This window comes from Camarhynchus parvulus, chromosome 3 (genome assembly GCF_901933205.1).
Source record: "Camarhynchus parvulus chromosome 3, STF_HiC, whole genome shotgun sequence".
In the NCBI taxonomy this organism is placed as follows: Eukaryota; Metazoa; Chordata; class Aves; order Passeriformes; family Thraupidae; genus Camarhynchus; species Camarhynchus parvulus.
In genome coordinates, this window is record NC_044573.1 from 30,170,495 (window position 1) to 30,190,272 (window position 19,778).

A 19,778-nucleotide genomic window follows, 5' to 3' on the forward strand; every position below is an offset into this window, starting at 1 on the left:
GTGCACAGAGGTTTTTTTACCTTCTGGAAGCCTAGCAACTTGCTGCCTGCAATGTGGAGGCTGCTTAAAAGAGCACTTTGATACAGGTGCTGGATTTCAAGGGAGATACAGGAAGGCATTTGAGGAGCCTCTGGATGAGGACTCACCTTTGGAACTGGGCTAAAAACTTAAAGAGCATCATAGCAGCTTAGCAAGCCAGAATAGCCAAATACAACTTCCTTATAGTCAGCAGAAATGCTGCTTCCCTGTGAGTATAAGAAGCACCTTGAAAATCATTGTCCTTTTTGCAGCTCCCTAAAGATGTCTGTGCGGGGCTCATATCACAGGTCTCTCCTCCAAGACAGCCCCCATGTCAGGTGTACTGGAGCTGTTCAGTTCCTAGTTCTGGAGAGTAGCAGCACCAGCTCATTTAAGCAAGATTTCTTTTGCCTTTAAGCCAGAGAAAAAGAACAGAAACAGAAAAGTCTGTGTTGTTAGGAGTCAGGTTTTATGGACTGAATCCCTGCCTTTGTGGTGAGTCTGCCTTTTGTGTTTAACCTCCTTGAACAAGTGTGAGCTCCCCAGTAGGCATTGGAGGCCAGAACTGATGTCTGGCTCTGTAATTGCTGTTGACCTTCCTTCGTTTTCATATCTATTGGGAACCTTGGGGAATAACTGACCCCTGGTGTAGTTCTCTATACTTTGTAAGGATGGGATAACCTGCTTCAGCTCTCTCTCCAGAAAACCCAGGAACTCCAGGACTACCTGGAGAGTTAATATTCATTGGGTGTTTTCTAGTGCAAGAGACAAGGGGAGAAAATATAATCAATTTTTAATTGATAGACACTTTCAGACATTCCCTTTGCAAGATGGTAACGTAGTCCTGGAGCCTGTCCCAGTGCAAATCAAGTAAATCCCATTTTCCAGCTGAAGAAGACTAAATATCTTCTGCATCCTTGGCTGCCCTGGTGTTCCAGTGACCTAAGGAAGCCTCTGGAGCATTCCAGCCCTGTTCTTCTGTGACCCTTTACCAGCCCCAGACACTCCCTCAATGAGGCCCAGGAGGGCACTTTTCTTGCAGCACGTCCTTGCAGGTGGCACTTTGTCCAGTTTCAGACCTTTTCCTCTGTCCCAGCCCCATGCCTGGCACAGTTAGATTCAGTGAGGGAAGCTGCTTTCCAACCCCTCTCTCTCCTCCTCATGAGACAGACTGCTCTGAGTACATCTGAAGTGGCTGTGCCATTTTTTTGAGCCTTCTTTTTTCTCTTCTCTCCCCTTTTTCTCTTTCTTTTCCCTATATCACCAGCTGGCCTAGATTATAATGTGAGACCCCACTGGCTTCAATTAAGGATCAGATGTGACTGAAGAAATGGGATAGCAGCTAGGGATGGAGATGATACATGCATGGCACTAGGTCTAATCAAACAACTTCTCACATTATTCTCACTGTGAGGTGGGAGACGTGTGAGCCCAAGGCAAGTCAGCACTCGAAGCACTGGCAGAGACACATCCCCAGGAAAGCCATCCCTAATGAGCTGACCGTGCCGCTCAGCACGGCAGCCCCAGCTCAGGCAGGGCTGCTTTTAATCCACCTAAGCACAGCAAAGGGCCCAAAGACTTAGAGCTGAGAACAAGGTACCGGGAAGACAATCAGCCACGTCAAACAGAGGCTGCCAGGTGGAGGGGATGATGGGGATGATTGTACGTGGGGATACCCACAGATGCATTTGTGCCCCCTGTGTAGGGGGACACGCATCCATCAGTGGTCCCGTCCCGTTCGTGTCTGTATATAAACTGCCGGCACACCCTGGAGATGGGACACTGTGTGCCCACACGTGGGACGCTGCATGCAGCACCTTCATCTGTGGTGGAGATAGAGATGTCACTGGTGTCACAGAGCTGTTGGGTCTTGCTGGGGTCAGGCTATGGGAGGAGGCTGGTGTGCTGAGCCCCTTCCTAGCACAGCTCTGTTCAGGGCAGCAGGGATGCAGAGTGACCCATGGTTGTTGGTGGACCCGTGTCTGTGGTGCTGCAGATGCTGGGTGTTGAATGTTTTTGGGCCTGGCTGTGCTTGGCAACTCTGTGGACCTTTAGAGGGGGCAGATGCTCTGTGGATCTCTAGGGCATAGAAACTGTGGAAGAGCACTTGCTTTGAACCTGGAGAAGGTCAGCTGTGATTGTGCTGAAACTGCTATAAATCTCTTACATTCAAGCTAACAGCTGTTTTGTGTTCAGGACACTTTTCTCATTTTAGATGGAGAGCTTCTGTTTATCCCCACACTGTAATGTTTTAATTAAGAGTTTATTGCAAGTGAAACATGTCTGTCAGAGACAGTGGGGATTTAAGTCCTCTCTCATTGCATTAAATAAGGAATAACCCAAACTGTACCAATCCAGCTTTCTCCTTGCTGTGCCTCAACCATGTCCAAGTTGTGAGGTTCCCATAAATTTTTACAAGTGCTAAAAAACTGCAAAAGACATAGTAGTCTCCCTTTGCTGAGGAGGTGAGCGCACATCACCATTCACATTCTCACACTACTGGCAGAGAAGCTGACATGGATAGATGTGACTCACCTCCCAACATCAGGGAATTGTTGCTAGAGATAAAAATAGGACCCAGAGTCCCTGTAGCCAGTCCGTGATGTGTTGTATCGATGTATTTGGGAGGGGCCTTCCAAAACCCTTTCAGGTCCATGGGGAAAGCTGGTGCAGATCCCTCCATCTATACACAGTGTCCTTGATAACCCTGCCAAACACTGACAAGAAGAAATGACTGCTTGGGAACTTACCTTCCTGCTCAGGGAGTGCATTTTGTGCTGTATTGCAGGACCAGTCATTCTGATTAAATCTGAGGATTGAATCCAAGCTGTGAGACAGCTGCTGGTGCTGCACTTCTCACATGAGAGAGCAGAGCTTGGTAGCTCCTCCAAGCAGTGCTCAGTGTGGGATGAGTGCTTGCTAAAGGTTACCCCTGCCTCATAAGTGGGAGAGAGGTAGAATGTGGCCCCAGCCCAGTCAGAAGGGATTGTCAGACAACTTTTGCTTTTGGTGTGATGGATCCTGGCTTCAACCCCTTGGAAATCATAGGTATCTGTCTTGTCAGAGGTGCTCGGGGTGACCGTGCTGGGTGAGGCAGCTGCTCCCTGATGGCTTCCCTGTCTGTTGCTCTGTTGGGTCTCCAGTCCCCCCCGTGGTGGAGCCGGCCTTCCAGGACGTGCGGCAGGGCATGGGGCACAGCGTCACCCTGCGCTGCACCATGCTCAAGGGCAGCCCCATGAAGGTGGCCACCTCCGTCTGGCGCTTCAACGGGAGCCTCCTGGCGCAGCCCCTGGTAGAGCAGCAGGACTACTCGGAGCTCAAGGTGGACAGCGTCAGCCGGGAGACCAGTGGGAACTATGAGTGCAGCATCTCCAACGACGTGGGGGTCTCCACCTGCCTCTTCCAGGTGTCTGGTAAGTCACAGAATGCACAGCAGAGCAAGCTGTTGGATGGGGTCATGTATCGATGCAGGAGACCCCCAGCCAGGGAATAATGTGCTCTGACTCCATAATTCAGGAGGCTGAACAATTGCTTTATGAAGCTATATTATATTACACTAATACTATATTACAACTATACTAAAGAGATACTCAAGAAAACCCCGTCACTGTCTGGAGACAGCCATGACACAGCTTTGACCTAATTGGCCTATCAATCCAAACCATCGCCTTCAGTAAACAATCTCCGTAACACATTCTACATGTGCCGAACAACGGGAGCAGCAAGTAGAGAAGTTCATCTCTGTGCTTCTCACTGCCTTTCCCAGGAAAAGTCCTGGGAGAGAGAATTATGTCTCTCTCTGTTCAGAGAATGTAATACCACAGTCCTGGGAAGCTTGCCGCTCATAAGCTGGTGCCACTACAATGCCTCTATTGCTTCCTGTGTGCCCAGCATTCTGTTCAGGAGGAATAATTTTCCATAAGCCAGCAGGGAGATCTGTCTCCATCATTCAGGCAGATGGACATGGAGAAGCTAAGTGCTAGCCCCTGTTAGATTTTAGCAGTGTTTGACCACTTACAGGACTTAAACTTAAGGCCACAGTCAGCTTTGAAGGTTGGACAACCCGTATCATCAAACAGACAGTATTGAGCAAGGGGAAGTGAAAAGCTCTGTACATCCCTTCAGGAGGCTCCAAAAAATCTGATTTCCTCTTTAAAAGCAAAGAAAGAAACAAAAACTGTATTATGTATTCCCATGCCTTCTCTATGACTCCTGTCTGTCTGTGTCTCACAGTGCTTTCTAGAAAAAGCATGAGCTGGAAATGGTTGCTAGTACACAGTGGATTTGCTGCTCACAGTTTTCTTTGAATCCATCATCCCCTCTAACAGGCCTCCTCTGCAGCACCTGCAACTGCACAGAGGGATGGCAGACTTATAGCATCTAACACTGCACATCTGACCTGGCCTCTCCAGCTGATCATTAAATCTGCTTTTCCCATGACCCCAGAACTGACTTGGGCGCAATTTTCTAGAAGAGCTGTCCTATGAAGTTGCCTTGATAAGCAATAAATTCAGTCCAAATACTCAGGTTTGAGTCCAGGGCCAATTTATAATACTTTTCAAGCCTGGGCTGAAAAAAATGAGAATGAGTTACATCCAGAGAGGCCTGATTTTGAAGCAAGCCTTTCCTAGGGTTTGGGAAAGCTCAGGTATGCTGTAACTCTGGGATGCTTACAGAAATGGGGGAACCCAAACTACTTCTACTATTTGGGTCCCTTTTCAGGACCTTGCTCTCACCCCTTGAGATTTCCTGGCATTTGTCTTGCAGCGAATTTTGCTTGAAAGCTTTGGCCCTCTCTACCCTCTCTACCCTTTTCATATGCTTGTAACTCTCGCATCACTAAGTGATAGCAAACCAAATCCCTCTATGAGCCATCACAGAAAGCTGCATCCCTGTCAAGCCTGGGAATGCTCCCAGGAATTTCTTGCTGGTGGCAGCAACAAATACTCATTGGCACCCCGTGTGCCATGCTGTGCCTCAGATAAGATCCACTCAGCAGAAGGTAGGATTCATGCCTAGAGACACTGATCAGGAAAGCAGCAAGCTTTTATTTTTCCTGCATCCCTTCTCCTTTTCCAAGACATTGATATCTGATTGTAGCTGTTCAACTCCAGACATCTCTGCCTGTGTCCTGGACAGTTACAAATTAATTAGGCTTTCTGAGCCTGTAGAGCAACCTGAAAAATATTCCAGTGACTAGACTGCTCTGCTTGGACTCAGGATTGCTGGAGTTTTAATTCCCATCAGCTACAGCCTTCCTATCTGAGCAGAGAAAGTGGCATGGTCTCTTTTTGTTTCTGTTTCTTCTCTGTGGAAAAAAAAATACCATAAACCTTCCTATGTGACAGAAAGTGACTCATTTTTGACTGTGGGGCATTCAGGTGCACTGAAAATACAGTACATGTATCTGACCAGGATGGGATTATTTTCTTCTATGAATGAAGGGCTAGCTTTTCAAAATGTTTTGGAAGGATAGTGAAACATCCAACCCATTCCTCTTGAGGAAGTTATCAGGGCAGCCCATACTGTTCATCATCTGCTCCCTCACTAGCCACAAGCACAGAAGAGCCTCAAAGAGAGACATGGATAATCTTCAGCTCTTCCCATCAGCTGTAAGCAAAAGACAAAACTTTCCAGCCATAGTAAAAGCTTCCAGAAGGAAGTTCTGAAAGTATTTTGATATGCAGCATTTCTGTAAAAAAGCACTTGTTTTTTCTAGCTTCTATTTCTATCTTGTAGTCAATTAATAATGAATTAATATCATGCAAGATGATGATTATCAGTTCTGATTTTATTTCGAAATCCATTATAAAGCTTGACTTCCATAGTCAATACAAGTTGAATAAGCAGCAATTAGTCTCCGAGGTGGTTCTGAACTTCTTGCTTGCGCAAAAATTCAAGTCAATAAAAATAATAAGACAAAAAGGACTTGGAAATAAATATCAATATTATACATCTGAGTTCATAAAAAACAAACATTGAATCCTGTCGAGCCTAATTATAACCACACAGAATGGCAGGGCCAGTGATTCAAGTGGAAGGGTGCAGCAGACATCCTGAGGAGGTGTTGTTTATTCCTGTTCTGCTCTCCAGCATCCCTTGCTGCCCAGACATCTTTCTTGTCCCTGCTGGTTCAGACTGGACCCGAACCCAGAACTTGAGCTTTCATTCCAGTCCAACTCCTGCCTGGGTCAGGACAGGACCTGCCAAAAATTGAAGTTCACTGGGTGAAATGATCATAATTTCAAATAGGGCAAAACCAGTTGTGGGTAAGACCTGTGCTCCCTGTGCATTAGTCCTCCAGCTGCTGGGCTGCATGGCAGGAGCCTTCAAATTATGTTTGGTTGTGATTCAGGACAGAAACTGCTGAGGAAATGACGGGTAGTCCCTTCTTCTCTGAACTGCTCGTTTTCTCTCTGGTACGTTTTTCCTTCTGTGTTTCCCTTCTCCAGCTGTGCGTTGTTTTTAAGGAGAGACATGGGTTTGAAAAAGACATCTCCGCCCCTGCCAAAGCTCCCACTGCTTTTACCCAGGCTGAGGTCAGTGTCCTCTTTGCTGCCGAGTTGACTGTTGTGTTACAAAGAGGCTGGAGCACTGTGTTGCCAAGGCAGGGGAGATGCAGAAGGTGCAAGGTCTCCTTTTTAATGCCGTGGTCTCTGTGTGATAAATAACACTTTTCCTATGACCTACTGGCCAAATGATCTTTCCTCAGGGTTTGTTAGCAGGAGTCTCTGTAAAGCAGCAGATGAAACGGGAGAAATGCCAGTTTAAAACCGTTACTTCAATCTAAACTACAAAGCAAGAGAGAAAAGATTAGAGTTGGTTCCAGCTGGAGAACTGGAGTTGTTCCCACCTTCTCAGGTGCTGGTCATGTCCCACTGGTGTTGCAGGGCTGCTAATCCTCCCAACAGTTTAGGCTGTGGAAGCAGTAGTGATTCACAGAAAACAGTGGCACATTTGTGCAAAGTAACAATGTCCATTGTGTTAGAGGCAGGTCGATAAGCTGGGTGAGTGGAGCTCTTCCACTCTCACCACGTCTCTTTGAAATTTTTGTTCCCCTTGATCCCACTCTTTTACTTTCCTCCCTCTTTTTTCTTTTTTTCCCCTCCAGCAAAAGCTTATAGCCCAGAGTTTTACTATGACACTCCCAACCCCACCTTGAGCCAGAGGCAATCCAAGAATTACTCTTACGTCTTGCAGTGGACCCAGAAGGAGCCTGATGCTGTGGATCCCATCCTCAAGTACCGCCTGGAAGTCCGGCAGGTAAGGTCTGCTCTCCTGGAGCCCCAGCATTTGGCCTTTCAGGGGGCAATTACACCAATGTTTTCTTGCTGATTAAGACCTGAAGGTGATGAAATTGGCAGATCCTGATGGTCTTGCACCTTCCCCACTGAATGGAAGAGACAGCTCGGTGTTCACTTTTACCTCTGGGGTTGGGTACAGTCAAGGTCTTTCAAAGCCCTGTGGCTGCAGTTGGGCTGTTCATGCTCAGTGTTTTGAATGGGGTTTCAGTGGGAACAATGCCTTCTAGTCATTAGTTGGTGGTGTAGATTTTGTAGGCCAGAGATTCAAACGAGTGGAATTCCATCCTCCTCGCTCATATGGAAAAAAGGGAATAAGCTGAAGAGCTCTCCAGGCAGGAACTGCAGGAAAAAGTCAATGGCTGTTTGTGTTGCAGAAGGGCTTTCATCCTGTCACACTAACTAAGCTATTTGGACTGTATGAACTCTGCAGGGGAAGAGAAGTGGGTTTCAAGGTTTCTGAGTTTGAAGGAAAATCATACTGGGCGTGGGGGCTGGGGTAGAGAACTGAGTTAATCTGAAGACATCGCTGGTTGGAGAAAGTTAGGGAAAGGAGTTTGATATTTTTAAAGAGCACATTATCTTAGCAGGGTTGCCAGGTGCTTTCATCCACACCCAGCAAAGCGCCCGCATTCACCATTTTTGAAAAATGGGGACATGAAAAATTGGTGGTTTGTGCCATTCTCATTGGTAGCTGAGAAGCAAATGCATTTTGCAAGGAAAATTTTGTTTACTGTAGATAGAAAACAAAATAATTAAAAAGATTCAAGTGTCTCTTTCCTCTAGTTCTGCACAGTAGGCTCCAATTTTATGTCTCCATTTGATTGTGAGCTCTCTGGGGTGGGACAGCCTTTGTTTGTTACTCACACTGTATGGAGCACGTTGTCAGTACTTAATAATAATACAGGACCCGGGGGAGCCTCTAATAATGAAGGCAGTTTGTCATAGTAGATCTTCCCTCTGAGCCAAGTTTTGCTATTATCAGCCCTGCAACTCAATGAACAAATTTGTGGGTTTTATCCTTCTCCAGTAAGTTGAGTTTTTTTCCTTTTTGCACAGTGTCTAAAAGTAATCTTGGTTCTGTCCTTCATTGAGCTCCTACTAAAAGGGATCAAGAAAAGGGAAAATCACTTTTCTGCTTTAAATTACGACATGGAGGGAGCTGAGTGCCATGCAAATTTAAACACACACACCCAGTTTGGTTCATACCCCACTGGTTACTGCTGTTACTGTTTGCAGCATCACGATGTAGCTGTGACTGCTGAGTGTTGTGTTTTAGAGGAGCATGATGCTGAGGCCCTGCTGTGTATGGGCCCAGTCATGTGTATGGGAAAGCTCTTAGAAATGGCTACAGGTGTCGTCCTGGTGGCCTGGAACTGAGTTAGGAAAGGCAGAGAGAGGAAGAGAGAGGGAAGCTTTGTTCCCACTTCTGTCAAGCACGAGAAGGAAACGCTTTGTTATGATACTGCTGTAAAAAATGAACCCTTCCCTGGCTGAAACTAAGACACATTGGAAAAGGTTTTCATGGTATTTCCTCCTCCTGGCTTTTCTCCAATGAAAACACTTGTATTTCATGGTGAGGTCTCCACCTCCATGAGCCATAGTGAGGTCTTACGGAGCCCTTTTCATTTCCTTGTCCCAGAGGATCATATCCCCTCTCACATCCAGCCTGCTGCTTCCTTCTGTTCATGTGCTGCCTTCCCAGGGTTTTCATTGTGACATCTCACTTGGGCTCCAAGCAGCCTTTTGCCACCTTCTGACCTTTCACTCCCTCCCTTGCTCCATCACCCTCTCCCATGTCCTGCAGATTCTGCTGCTTTATCACATCTTCTTCTCTGTGCTGGGGCCCCTGGACTAAGCTGTGCATCCTTCTGTTCCATTGTTGGACTGCAAAACATAGTGGCGTTAGTGAATATAACTGAAAAGCTCAAAAGCCTAAAAGTGTTACTGACTGGAGAGCTCTTAAGAAAGGGGATTTGTCTGCCTGAGAGTGGAGCTGCTGTTTGCCTGCGCACACTCCTCACTGGACACGCTGGCTTTCAAGGCACCAGCTGTGGTGGCACAAAAATCCTCCTAGAGAGCTTGGATTGGAGTGGAATATTCTCCTTAGGTGAAACAGGCATTACACGTGGCCAGACACAACTGATTTATTGCCAGCATCAAGCTGGGGAAAGCTCACCCAGCCAGCCCACTTTCTCCCCCAGTCCCAGGAGTTCTGCAGCCCCAGTGGTGGTGGCAGGGGCTCTTCAGGATGAATGAATGTGGCAGCCTGCAGTCTTGGGTTAGTGAGGGGCTGTCAGGGGGAAGAGGGGATGAAAAGAGGAGAATTAACTCTTGCTGAGCTGGAATCCAAAAGGCAACCTGCTGGGATGCCCACTGGTCACTATTTAGTTTGCTGGTTTTCATTTTACACTCCCTGGTTTGCTCAAGGAGCTCTTGGCATATGTAATGTGAAGATCCCCAAGTAGCAGGATGTTTTGCAAGGCACCTGGGAACGCTTGAATTAAATTTGCTCGCTGCAGCTGCTGAAAATGGGGCTGGGTGAGAGTCAGAGTGCTGCTTATTAATTGGCTGGCGCCATGCCTCCTCCAATTCATCTTGTTCAGAAGCTTCCTAGAGCATTACTGGGGGGATTGCAAGCAGTCTGGGGGAATTTGGTTCCCTAAGCAGTGTGTGGGGGCTCCCAGCAAGATGGGCAGATGCACTTCCACCAGAGCTGATTGTTCCCAGCGCTGCAGAGCAGGCTGAGCGGCACAACAGACGCACCAGTTCCAGCAGAATAAGAATTAACTTTTGATTAAAACCATATAAGCAGCTTGACAGCTTGGAGCCACTGACCCAGGAAAGTCCATATGATAGCAACTTGGAGCAAGCTTCTTGTGAAGCCTCTACTGTATGTCCCAGCAAAGGGGCTGTAATTTCCTGGAGGGTATCGTTCAGGTGGGCTTAGGCAGTGGCATTGCTGAGCGACAATTCAGAGGGGAAAACATGCCCAGTGAAGAACAGCAGGGGCCTCACAGCCGTCTCTCCTGACAGCTTGGGAGGTTTTTCCTTTCTTGCTGCAAGGCAACTGATCCAAATGCAACCACCTTGCTCCTCCTTACCCAGTGACCTCGATGAGGTCACAGCCTTGGGTGTTTTGGTTGTGGGCAGATGCCACAAGGCTTTTGCGCTATTTGTTTGGTCAACTTTTTTTTCTTCCATGTATTCTTGCAGTGTAGAAAAGGCTCTGAAGTACTGCATTCCAAATGAAAATTATTTTCATTGCTTGGGGATTCAAAGCAGCCTCCCCAAACCAGATCTTTGCTTAAAAAATAAAAAGCCTTTTAAGTTGCTTGTTTCTCTCTATGTATTTTATACCCATCCCAGGGCTCTGCTCTAACATTAAAGAGAAATGAAAAGCTGTCTAATACTGCAAGCAGGTTGCATCATGGAGGAAAGATCTAAGTTGGGCTGGTGGTTATGGTTTTGGGGAATTTTTGTGGCAGAATAACTGTGCACTTAATGAGCTGGAGCCCATCTGTGACCCGAGGCTGCTTCTGCTCTTGGTGCAGTAGGAAAGTTTAATCTTCACTGTTCCCCTCAAGGCGACCTGAGGCTGCTGTCTCCTCTGTACCTTCTCATGCACAGGCTCAGGCCAGAGCTGGGCCAGCTTTATATATTCCTGGCTTTCCCCTCCTCAGAGCAGGCTGAGTCTATGTGCCAGACAGACCCCTGAAATTTGCACTGGGCCAGGCCCCAGATCCATTTGCTAAATTGCTCCCTGGGTTGTCACTTCAGATTAATTCCTGCCAGGGAGACCATCTAATGAGACTGCCCCTGTGCAATGCCTGGGTATGGTCCCTCTTTGTTTGTACTTACATCCCCTCCATGTTGGATAAACATTCCCTGTTGTCTACAAAGCTCATCTGGGCTTGGGAGCTGGCTGCCACTTGCCTCATCAGCCAGCCAGAGCAGCATTAATGAGAGCTGCGGCCGTGGGGAGCCTGCATACCATGTGGGGAGGTGACAGATAACAGAGCTGTTGGGACAGACACAGGACAGGGGCGTTAGCAGGAATTTAATGACTGTGATTAGAGTGGAAGGTTAAATCCACTGATGGCCATCCCAACACAGCAGGAGAGGTTTTATGCCGAGGTCCATGGACTATGGATCTGTATCACTTCATTTCTGCCTCTGAGTTGTTCCTTTTCTCTCCTCTGAGCCCACTTGGGCAGTGTCTGTCTGCTGCAGCCTGTCTTTGGCTTCATGGGCTCCCGGAGGCGGCCAGCCCTCGGAAGGCAGGGGGTCTCTCCCTCTGTGCACCGAGCAGGGGTGGAACTGCGTGACAGGGAGGGTGAACAGCAGTGCACCCGCCCACACTTCCCCATGAATGCTTGTTTGAGAATGCCTTTGGGTCCCAGGCTAGAAATGCTGTGATTGCAGAAAGGTGATGTACTTGAGCAGTGGTCACTCTTGCAGCAGCCCAGCCGCGTATCCTGGGCTGAACGAAATCCCTTTTCTTGGACAAAATTCCTTTTCTTCTGCACATGCAGCCGTGGCTTCAGGCAAGGATCAGGAAAACGAGCAGCTGGTGCCTTGGGGGGTGCCTGGGGGCTGCACCTTGGAGCGAGGGAGGGAGGAGGACGGGACACCAAAGGCTCGGTGAGGAGGCAGCTCTGCACAAGGCAGAGTTCAGTGTGGCAGAACTCGCTTCACAAAGGCTCTGACATTTTGCTGGCTCCACAGCACAACACTGCCATTGCCAAGGCAACCACTGCAGACCAGGCTGGGTCCATAGCCCTCATCCCAAGGCTCTCTGGTGCATTGTGACCCCACTGGCCCCATCCTGTGCATTCCCGCAGTAGTATTGCAGGGAGGTTTTCAGCTGGGGGATGCTGCAAGAGCTAAGGAGGGGATATCTGGTTTAGGACTTAACTAAAAAGCAGTCAGGGCTATCCTAGTTTTCATACTAGAAAATTAAAAGCTTAAAGAAGAGTTGTAGCTTGTGAGCTAGGGAGGTATCCTTCCTCCTCTGGATAAAAATATGCTGCGTGGTGCACTCGCCTGGTGTTACCTGGAAAAAGGGAATGTGGTGCCACATCCACCAAAAAAATCCTCCAGCTGACAGGCTGCTTAGTTGGACAGGCCAGTTTGATGTCCAGGGTAGGACGCAGACTGGGCACGTGGAACAGGGATGTGTGAGTCCCTTTACCCAGAGCATCACAATCACAGCTGGCTGCAACCAGGAAGGGAGTGTGGCTTTTCCTGAAGCAGCACATGGTGCTCATCATTGCACTTGATACAGGCTCTGCTGGTCCTCTCTCACTGATGCTAGGACTGGGGACTCCAGTGACTTGGCTTCACAGTGTTTGCCCAGCACTGAATCTCAAAGCAGACCTTCTGTTACAGGATGGCTCATAAGTCACATCTGTCAGAAAGCTTCTCTGGTCCTCTCTTCTTCTTTTGCCTCCCTTGTCTGCCAGTTTGATGTTTGATCACAGACTGCTGTCATATTGGATATCAAATCAACAGAATTCCATCTACCTGCAGAACCATCCTCTGTAGTGGAAAAGGTCTTTTTTTTAGCTCTAACTATCCTATCTCCCTACTGATGCTTTTTTTTTTTCATTTCAACTTTTGTTCAGGCAGTGAGAATAGGCACATTATATCTGTGCTCTCAAGACAATTGCATTCAGTTGTGCTAGTGGCCTACATGATGCTGGGCAGGATTCATCCCTTAGGAAGAGGTGGAAAAGGATGCAGAAATAAGCCAGTGCCAGTGGGAGGTGCGCTTGGTGGATGGTTTGAACAGTCATCATGATGCAAAGCCAGGGAAAGCAAGTGGGGGGAGAGGAAGCTCTGCCTTTCTAGTCTGCAGAGGAGGAGGGGTTTGGGACTGAGTGTCAGCTGCATGCCCCTGGAAGGAGAGCTGGCTGATCAATAACAAATGGTGGACAAGCAGTCCTCGAAGCTTAATAAGATTGCTGTGCAGGACCTGGAAGTGAAGCAGTGACTTTGCCACAGGCATGTGGGAGTGAAGACAGCCGGATCTTACCTCAGCTGTGCTCTCTGCTGCCTGGAAATGGGACACACCATCAGTCACTGCAGCTGATAGCACATTGAGCCATCTCTCTTTTCATCCCTAGCAATCTGTCACAGAAGGGTGCTGCTAGAACAAGGTCTTCTCCACCTCTGTTATAAGGGAAGATCCCAGGATAGCTGAAAGTTTGGTGGGGGTGGAAACAAGGAGCTTTTTCCATGTTTCATATTTGTACTCTGTGTTGCCTAAATCGACAGCAGCAGAGCCTCCACCGGCACAAAGAAAGGGAGTTTTCCCCTGGCCATTCCCACTCACTGCAGGTGGAGATGTCTGCCTGGCCATGGCTGCTGTTGGCTCTGTCAGCCAGAGGATCAGAGTGTTTTCTACAAGGGTGGCCAGGAAAGCTTGGCACAGGCCTGACCAGCACTGATGGGTCAGGTGTGATTTCAGTGGAAATGACTGGTAGCCATGGGATAAGGTTTCCCCCTTTGGTAGTCTAACAGTTTCCAATGCCACAATTGGGACTTCTTCCCTTTGCCCATGAGAGCTTAGCAAATGAGGCTTAACTACTGAATTAGTTTGATTAATTCTGTCTTTTTGCATTCACAAATTGCTCTTCAGTATGATACATGGTTTTTCTGAGCTGGTTTTCCCTAGTCCACAGGTCATTTGTAATCAGTTAGTTGGAAAAATTTGTAATATGAGCAGTGGCAGATCAGTTATGCTTCAGTCTTAAGGTATGATTTCTCTTCTGTGATTATCCAAAGTAAGTAAAGTGTAGTTGGTTGACCTTGGCTGGATCCCAGCTGCCCACTGAACTGTTCTATCATTCTCCCCTACTCAGCAGGACAGGGAGAGAGAAAATAAGATTGAAAAAGGTACATGGGTCAAGATAAAGTCAGTTTAATAACCAACACGTAAGGCCATGCGCACAATCAAAGGAAAACAATTGATTCACTACTTCCCATCAGCAAGAAATGTCCAATTCCTTCGTGGGAAGCAGGTCCTCAGTACACGCAGCAGTTGCTCTGGAAGACAAACGTCACAGTCATCCTTTCATATCCCTTTGGTCAGTTTGAATCAGCAGTCCTGGATATGGCATCCCCTCCCAAGATCTTGCCCACCCCCAGCCTGCTGGTGAGGGAAGAGTGTTGGAGAGGCAGCACTGGTGCTGTGGGAACTCTGCTTAGCAGTAGCCAAAACACTGGTGTGTTATCAAGTTCTTTCTAGCTACCCACACAAAGCACAGCATTGTGAGGGCTCCTATTGGGAAAATTACCTCTGTCTCAGCCAGATCCAAAGCGTAAGGTAACCTGCCCAAAACAGGCTAGGTGATAGTGTTACAAGGTGTCTGGCCATTCATCACGTGCCTGGCAGAGAGATTTTGTCTTAGTATTAACTTTTTTAAGGACTGCTCCTAATGCCATTCAAGAACTTAACTGGGCAAGAGGGAAAGCAGGCTATTTCCTAGTACAAGGGAATATTTCAAGCACGTATCCCAATTTTAGCTGTGTTCAGAACAGTTACAGTGACTGGGAAGAGCAATTCAAATAATCTTGCTGGACAGGCTCATATGATCTTAAAACACATCTGGAAGGAAAATCTCATGTCTTTCTAGCTCCTAACACCACTGTTCAGTGTTCGTTTTGGGAAGAAAAATGTGAGAGAAGAGATAATCAGATTCCCCAAACCAATAGACTCCTCATAGCAGCTTTGCAAGATACAGAAGGTGTTTCCACACCACTGTGCTTGTTTGTATCCAGCAGGCTCTTGGCTTGTGTTTTACAGAGCTAAGTACAGAATGAAAAATGCTTGCCCGGTATCAAAGTCAGTCCTTTTTGTGCATCTCTTATCCGCACTCCTTCATCGGCTTCAAGGAGTATATGCTTGAGTATTGAGTCTTTCTGAAAGTCCCTGTTGATAGGCTGTGATGTGGCTTCCTCCTGTTTGCTCATCTGTTCTTTTCGGTAGTCAGTCCATGTTCTTCCTACTGCTTCACCATCTTTTCTTTATGGACCTTTGTGCCTTTTCCTGCTCCCCTTCCTATGTTCCACCTCTTCTTTCTTTTGTTTCTGTTTCCTTTCTCTGGGTTTGTTCTGGTTTTTGTTTCTTTTTTCCCTTGGCTCTCACTTCCTAGAACACACAAGACTGTGTGAAGGGGAAGGGTTTGGAAGAGAGATATAGTCTCTCCCATAGCAAGTCACAAATGGAAGGAGTAGGCACTAGGTGGATGTTTTGGCTGTGTGTCATAAAGAAATGAAGTGGGCAGCATGGAGCAATGTGAAGGGCTTTATGGGTCTCCCTGCATATCCTGTGCTGCCTCTGCCTCTTCTTTATAGACAGCCTAGAGGCTCTGGAATGATACTTACCTACAAACCTTCATTACAGGTACCAGGCTGGAAAGTACAGAGTCACACAAAAAGGCTGTTTCTGCTCCAGGAAGCGTCAGCCCCATCCTTTATTAGTTGTTTTCAAGGGTGAAGGTGCCCTAACAGAGGGCTCTGCCAGGGTCTGTAGAGAACTGAAGAAATGAAGCTCCTTTCGGTGGAGCATGTCCTGCTTGCAAGTTACACCCATATTATAGGCAAAGTGGCTCAGAGCACATCCTAACTGCAGCTGGGCAGACTTGGGCTGTGCAGAGCCAAATTGGTTTTTTTTCTTGGAGTCAGAACTGCTGACAGCACAGTGCATAGACACATGCATGGGTCTGGCTGCAAGCAGCCAGTGTGTCCAGTGCAAGGAAATTGGTGGAAGAGGAGACTGTGCTTTCTGATGTAGGGATGGGTATAAAGTTGGATCAGTAAGGCACTGAGCTGATTTTCAGATGTGAGGCTCAAAAGAGTCTGGAACCATTGCTCTCTGCAAGAGGGGGATGTGGAGGAACATGAGAGATGGTGTCTCTTACCCAGCTCATGCCCATACAATAGACAGAGAGGTGATCGCAGGCTCTGCTGTGCACAGTCAAGAGTCAGTACAGGCAGGAACTTGCAGTCAGAGTAGAGAGCTTCCAGTCTGAAACAGAAGGACTGCATGTGCCCTCAGGGTTGAAAATAAGGCTGTGAGACAGTAGAAGAGAGGCTCAGTTAAGGCTTGTGCTTGACTGCCTCTCTGACAGAGTGAAGGCTAGGTCTGTTCTTCTTTAGACCAGGGAACACACGCTAATAAAATACATATTGCTTTCTGATCAGATCCTAATGAAAGACATTATTGAAGAGTGTGGAACAAGCACTTACAGTAATTCATGACAGCACCAATTTGGCTTCTCTAGGAAGCCATAAACTGCTGCTCTTGGCACCTAATGAGGATGGGCAGCTGATTGCCTGTGCAAGAGGAAGAGAGAGAGACTGACTCCCAGCCTTGATGGCTCCAGCTGTCCTCAGAAGCCACGGAAGGTTGCAGTTGTTTTTCTCTCTGGAGTTGGGAATGTTTCAGCCAAGAAACTGGGCCTCCTGATAAAGGACAATTCAGTACAAAAAGCTTCCAGGACTCCTCATTTAGACTGAATAATGGGTTTGGTTTGGGCATCCATCCTTGCTTAATCCCAGAATCTGAACCTGTGTGCTTGGCTGATGAAAAACATAGGCATGAATTTCAGTTCACTGATGTACTTGTCTGGGAAATACCAGCTTTGTGTTTGCAATGCGATTATTTGTTCTGGAAACCCCTTAGGAGTTATGGTTATCAAGCAAGGAAAATGCAATAAATCCAGCTTTAAACTTACCTTAACCCTTTAATTGATGAGGTTAATGCTTGACATCATTTCCATCCAAGATGGTGATTAAGTGCTAACCAAAGAAAATATTTTAATTCAATGTGACAGGCAGAGAAAGTTTGACGGGAGATTATAAAGAAGCATCACAATGACTGTCTTCATATCCAAACCAAATTTCTTACCCAAATAGTTTTTCCGGAGTAGGCAGGCATCTTCCCTGCAGCTGATACCAGCCAGAGTTCAGAATCCCCTATTAGGATTGTGCTCTTGAAATTTTGTGCAGCTGACACCAATCTGGGAGACAATGCCATCTTGGTGAAGGGTTAGGAAGGTTTGGAAGAAAGATCTGAAAGATGGAAAACCATTTTAGTGGTTCTGGTGGGATGAAATGCAGTAGTACAAAGGCAAGGTCATAGACGCAGAAGGTGCTGTAGGCTGGAAGCTCATCTTTAGAAAATGAGTGCAGTGCTCAACTGAGTTGACTTCAAGGAGCTGCTGATGAGATGCAGGTGTGAGAAAGGGCAAATGTACTTCTAGATGAAACTAGAGGTACTTCTGGACAAGGTGGAGAAGTGCCACTACATCCTATATGCAGGCCGGGCACTGATCCAGCAAATGGGATAGTGCAGAAAAACACTGAAGAGTCAATCTTGGAAAGTGAGAGTCTGTGTTACAAGAGAGTCACAGGGTCTTAGCCCAGCAAAGCAGAGGCTGAGAGGTGGTGAGATTCCTGTCTGTAAAACATCAGGGGGTCAAGCAGCAGCGAGGGAAAAGAGCCACTGAAGCTAAAGGACACTGCTGGCACAAGATAACTGGGTGCAAGCTGCATGTGAATAAATTCAGTCTGGAAATGAGAACATTAGGGCAGTCAGGCTGTGGAACAGATGTCCAGGGGGAGGAGCAGGCCTAAAAGGAACAAACCACTTTTAAGATAAGATGTGATACATACATAAAATTAATAAGCAGAGGCAGCCCCTCTGGTGACAGGGGACTGGACCCTGTCAGGCAGCAGTGTGTATCCCTTGCTGTGTCCTAGATTGTAGCCATGTTTTACCCTTCTCTGAACTCTGGGATTTTATCCCTCTGCCAAAATACAGAGATCAAGCATCCAATTCATAGTGTTCAAAAGGAATGTCAAAGACATCTTCCTCTGCTCTGCCCTGTGGTGCCAAGGTGACATCAAGGATCACAATCTCAATCCACTGCTGTGTGTCAGAGTGAATAGGGAGAAGGGGAAAGGAAGGGCCAGATTTATGGCATATTTTTCCAGCTGTGTGGAACATATTGAAGCCTCATGTTCAAGAGAGTTCCCTAAAATTTCCTATCCCTGTCTCCCTCCTGACCCCATTTCTGAGCATTTTTCACTCCGCTTTCCCAAAAAATTCCTTCTACCCATGGCACTTACATGCTGAGCTCTCGTTCTCCGGCAATGGAGAACCGGATAATTTTCTTTCAATCTTTGGTACTATAAACTCCAACACACATAAATTCTGTAATCATATTTCCTTTTTTTTTAATGTTAAGAAGTCCATGGCTTCTAAACTCTTTGAGGTTGCCTCTCTGCCCCATATCCTGTGGCTTTGGAGGCACAGCTGGGGCAGGAATTGAGGACAGGGAATGTCTGATGAAGTAGCAGGAGGTTTGGCATTGCAGAGCCCCATATTCATCCCAGGAGCTGTTACCCGTGCCATAAACAAGCTCAGCCCCTTCCAGCACCTTGGGAATATCTCTCCTGGCTGTCCCATCATGGTGAGGGCAGTGGTGTGATTGTTTCTGGTGTTTGTGAGCAACACTCCCTTAGGAAGGGAGTAGCTGTATCTTAGCTGGGCTTTGTTGGGATGAGGTCATTGCAACCACAGCCACTGGGGAAATCTGATAAGAGATGATGCCTGCAGCACTCTGGGACAAAGCTGTGTAAGGAAGCCAAGGCTCTGTGCAGACAGGCTGAAATGGTACAAGTGGGAGGCTCTGTCACACCCTGGGTGGTATTGCCTGTCAGAAGTGCCCTTCTACTACTCTCACCTTCTCCTGGCCCCTTGCTAAACAGGGATATCCATGTGTGCTGAGAAACTGGGCCGCTTGGCACTGAGCTTTGAAGACCAGCTTGATTGCTGGTTGCTTGAGGAGTACAGCCCACCAGCTGCACAGGCAATTGAAGATTATTTTGTCCAGATTATTGCCCCCTGCTTCTTTTCAGACCTTTGTGAGATACCTGTGCTTCCTGCACCACCAGGCTCTCCAGAGCACCTAGTCTGGTGGATGTCTGATCTCCAGAGTCTCCTGACACTACAGATGAGAGAGGAGGGGAGACTGGGGGAGGCTAGGACACCCCACCTGCACACATGCCAGAGGCAGCATTTGTCTGGTGTGCAGAGCTGCACAGGGAGCAAGGAAGAGCCTGTCAGAGGGATGGAGCCTGCGTGCAAGGCTGCTGTGCCACACCAGCCTGCCTTTATCTGCTACCTCCTCTGCCTTCAGAGAGGCTGGAGAGGCTGCAGAAGGAGCTGGGAGCTGTCCCTGCAGCCCATATCTGCAGTTAGTGAGGTTGGAGAGGGAATGCAGACAGTCATCCCTGTCTCTTTTGTGCTGCAGGAAGGAGCAGCCAGGGGAATTTGAATGAGGCTGAGAAAAAAGAGTGAAAGAGCGAGCGTGTGTGGAAGGGATTTGAATGGAGTTATTGGAAAGCAGAGCTGGTGCTTGTGCCCTGAGCTGAGAAGTTGCTGAA

The 19,778-nt window shown here is 47.5% G+C and overlaps 1 protein-coding gene across 4 annotated transcripts in view; it reads left to right on the forward strand.

Annotated features, from left to right (window-relative positions):
• The window catches only part of MDGA1 (MAM domain containing glycosylphosphatidylinositol anchor 1), a 141,918-nt gene that overhangs the window by 87,205 nt on the left and 34,935 nt on the right, over window positions 1-19,778 (forward strand). For 3 of the 4 annotated variants that reach the window (XM_030945713.1, XM_030945711.1, XM_030945712.1), the window contains 2 exons: window positions 3,162-3,431; window positions 7,130-7,281. In XM_030945713.1, coding sequence (XP_030801573.1) covers window positions 3,162-3,431; window positions 7,130-7,281 — 422 coding nt within the window. The remainder of the gene's footprint in view (window positions 1-3,161; window positions 3,432-7,129; window positions 7,282-19,778) is intronic. The other variant, XM_030945715.1, reaches the window with a different exon arrangement.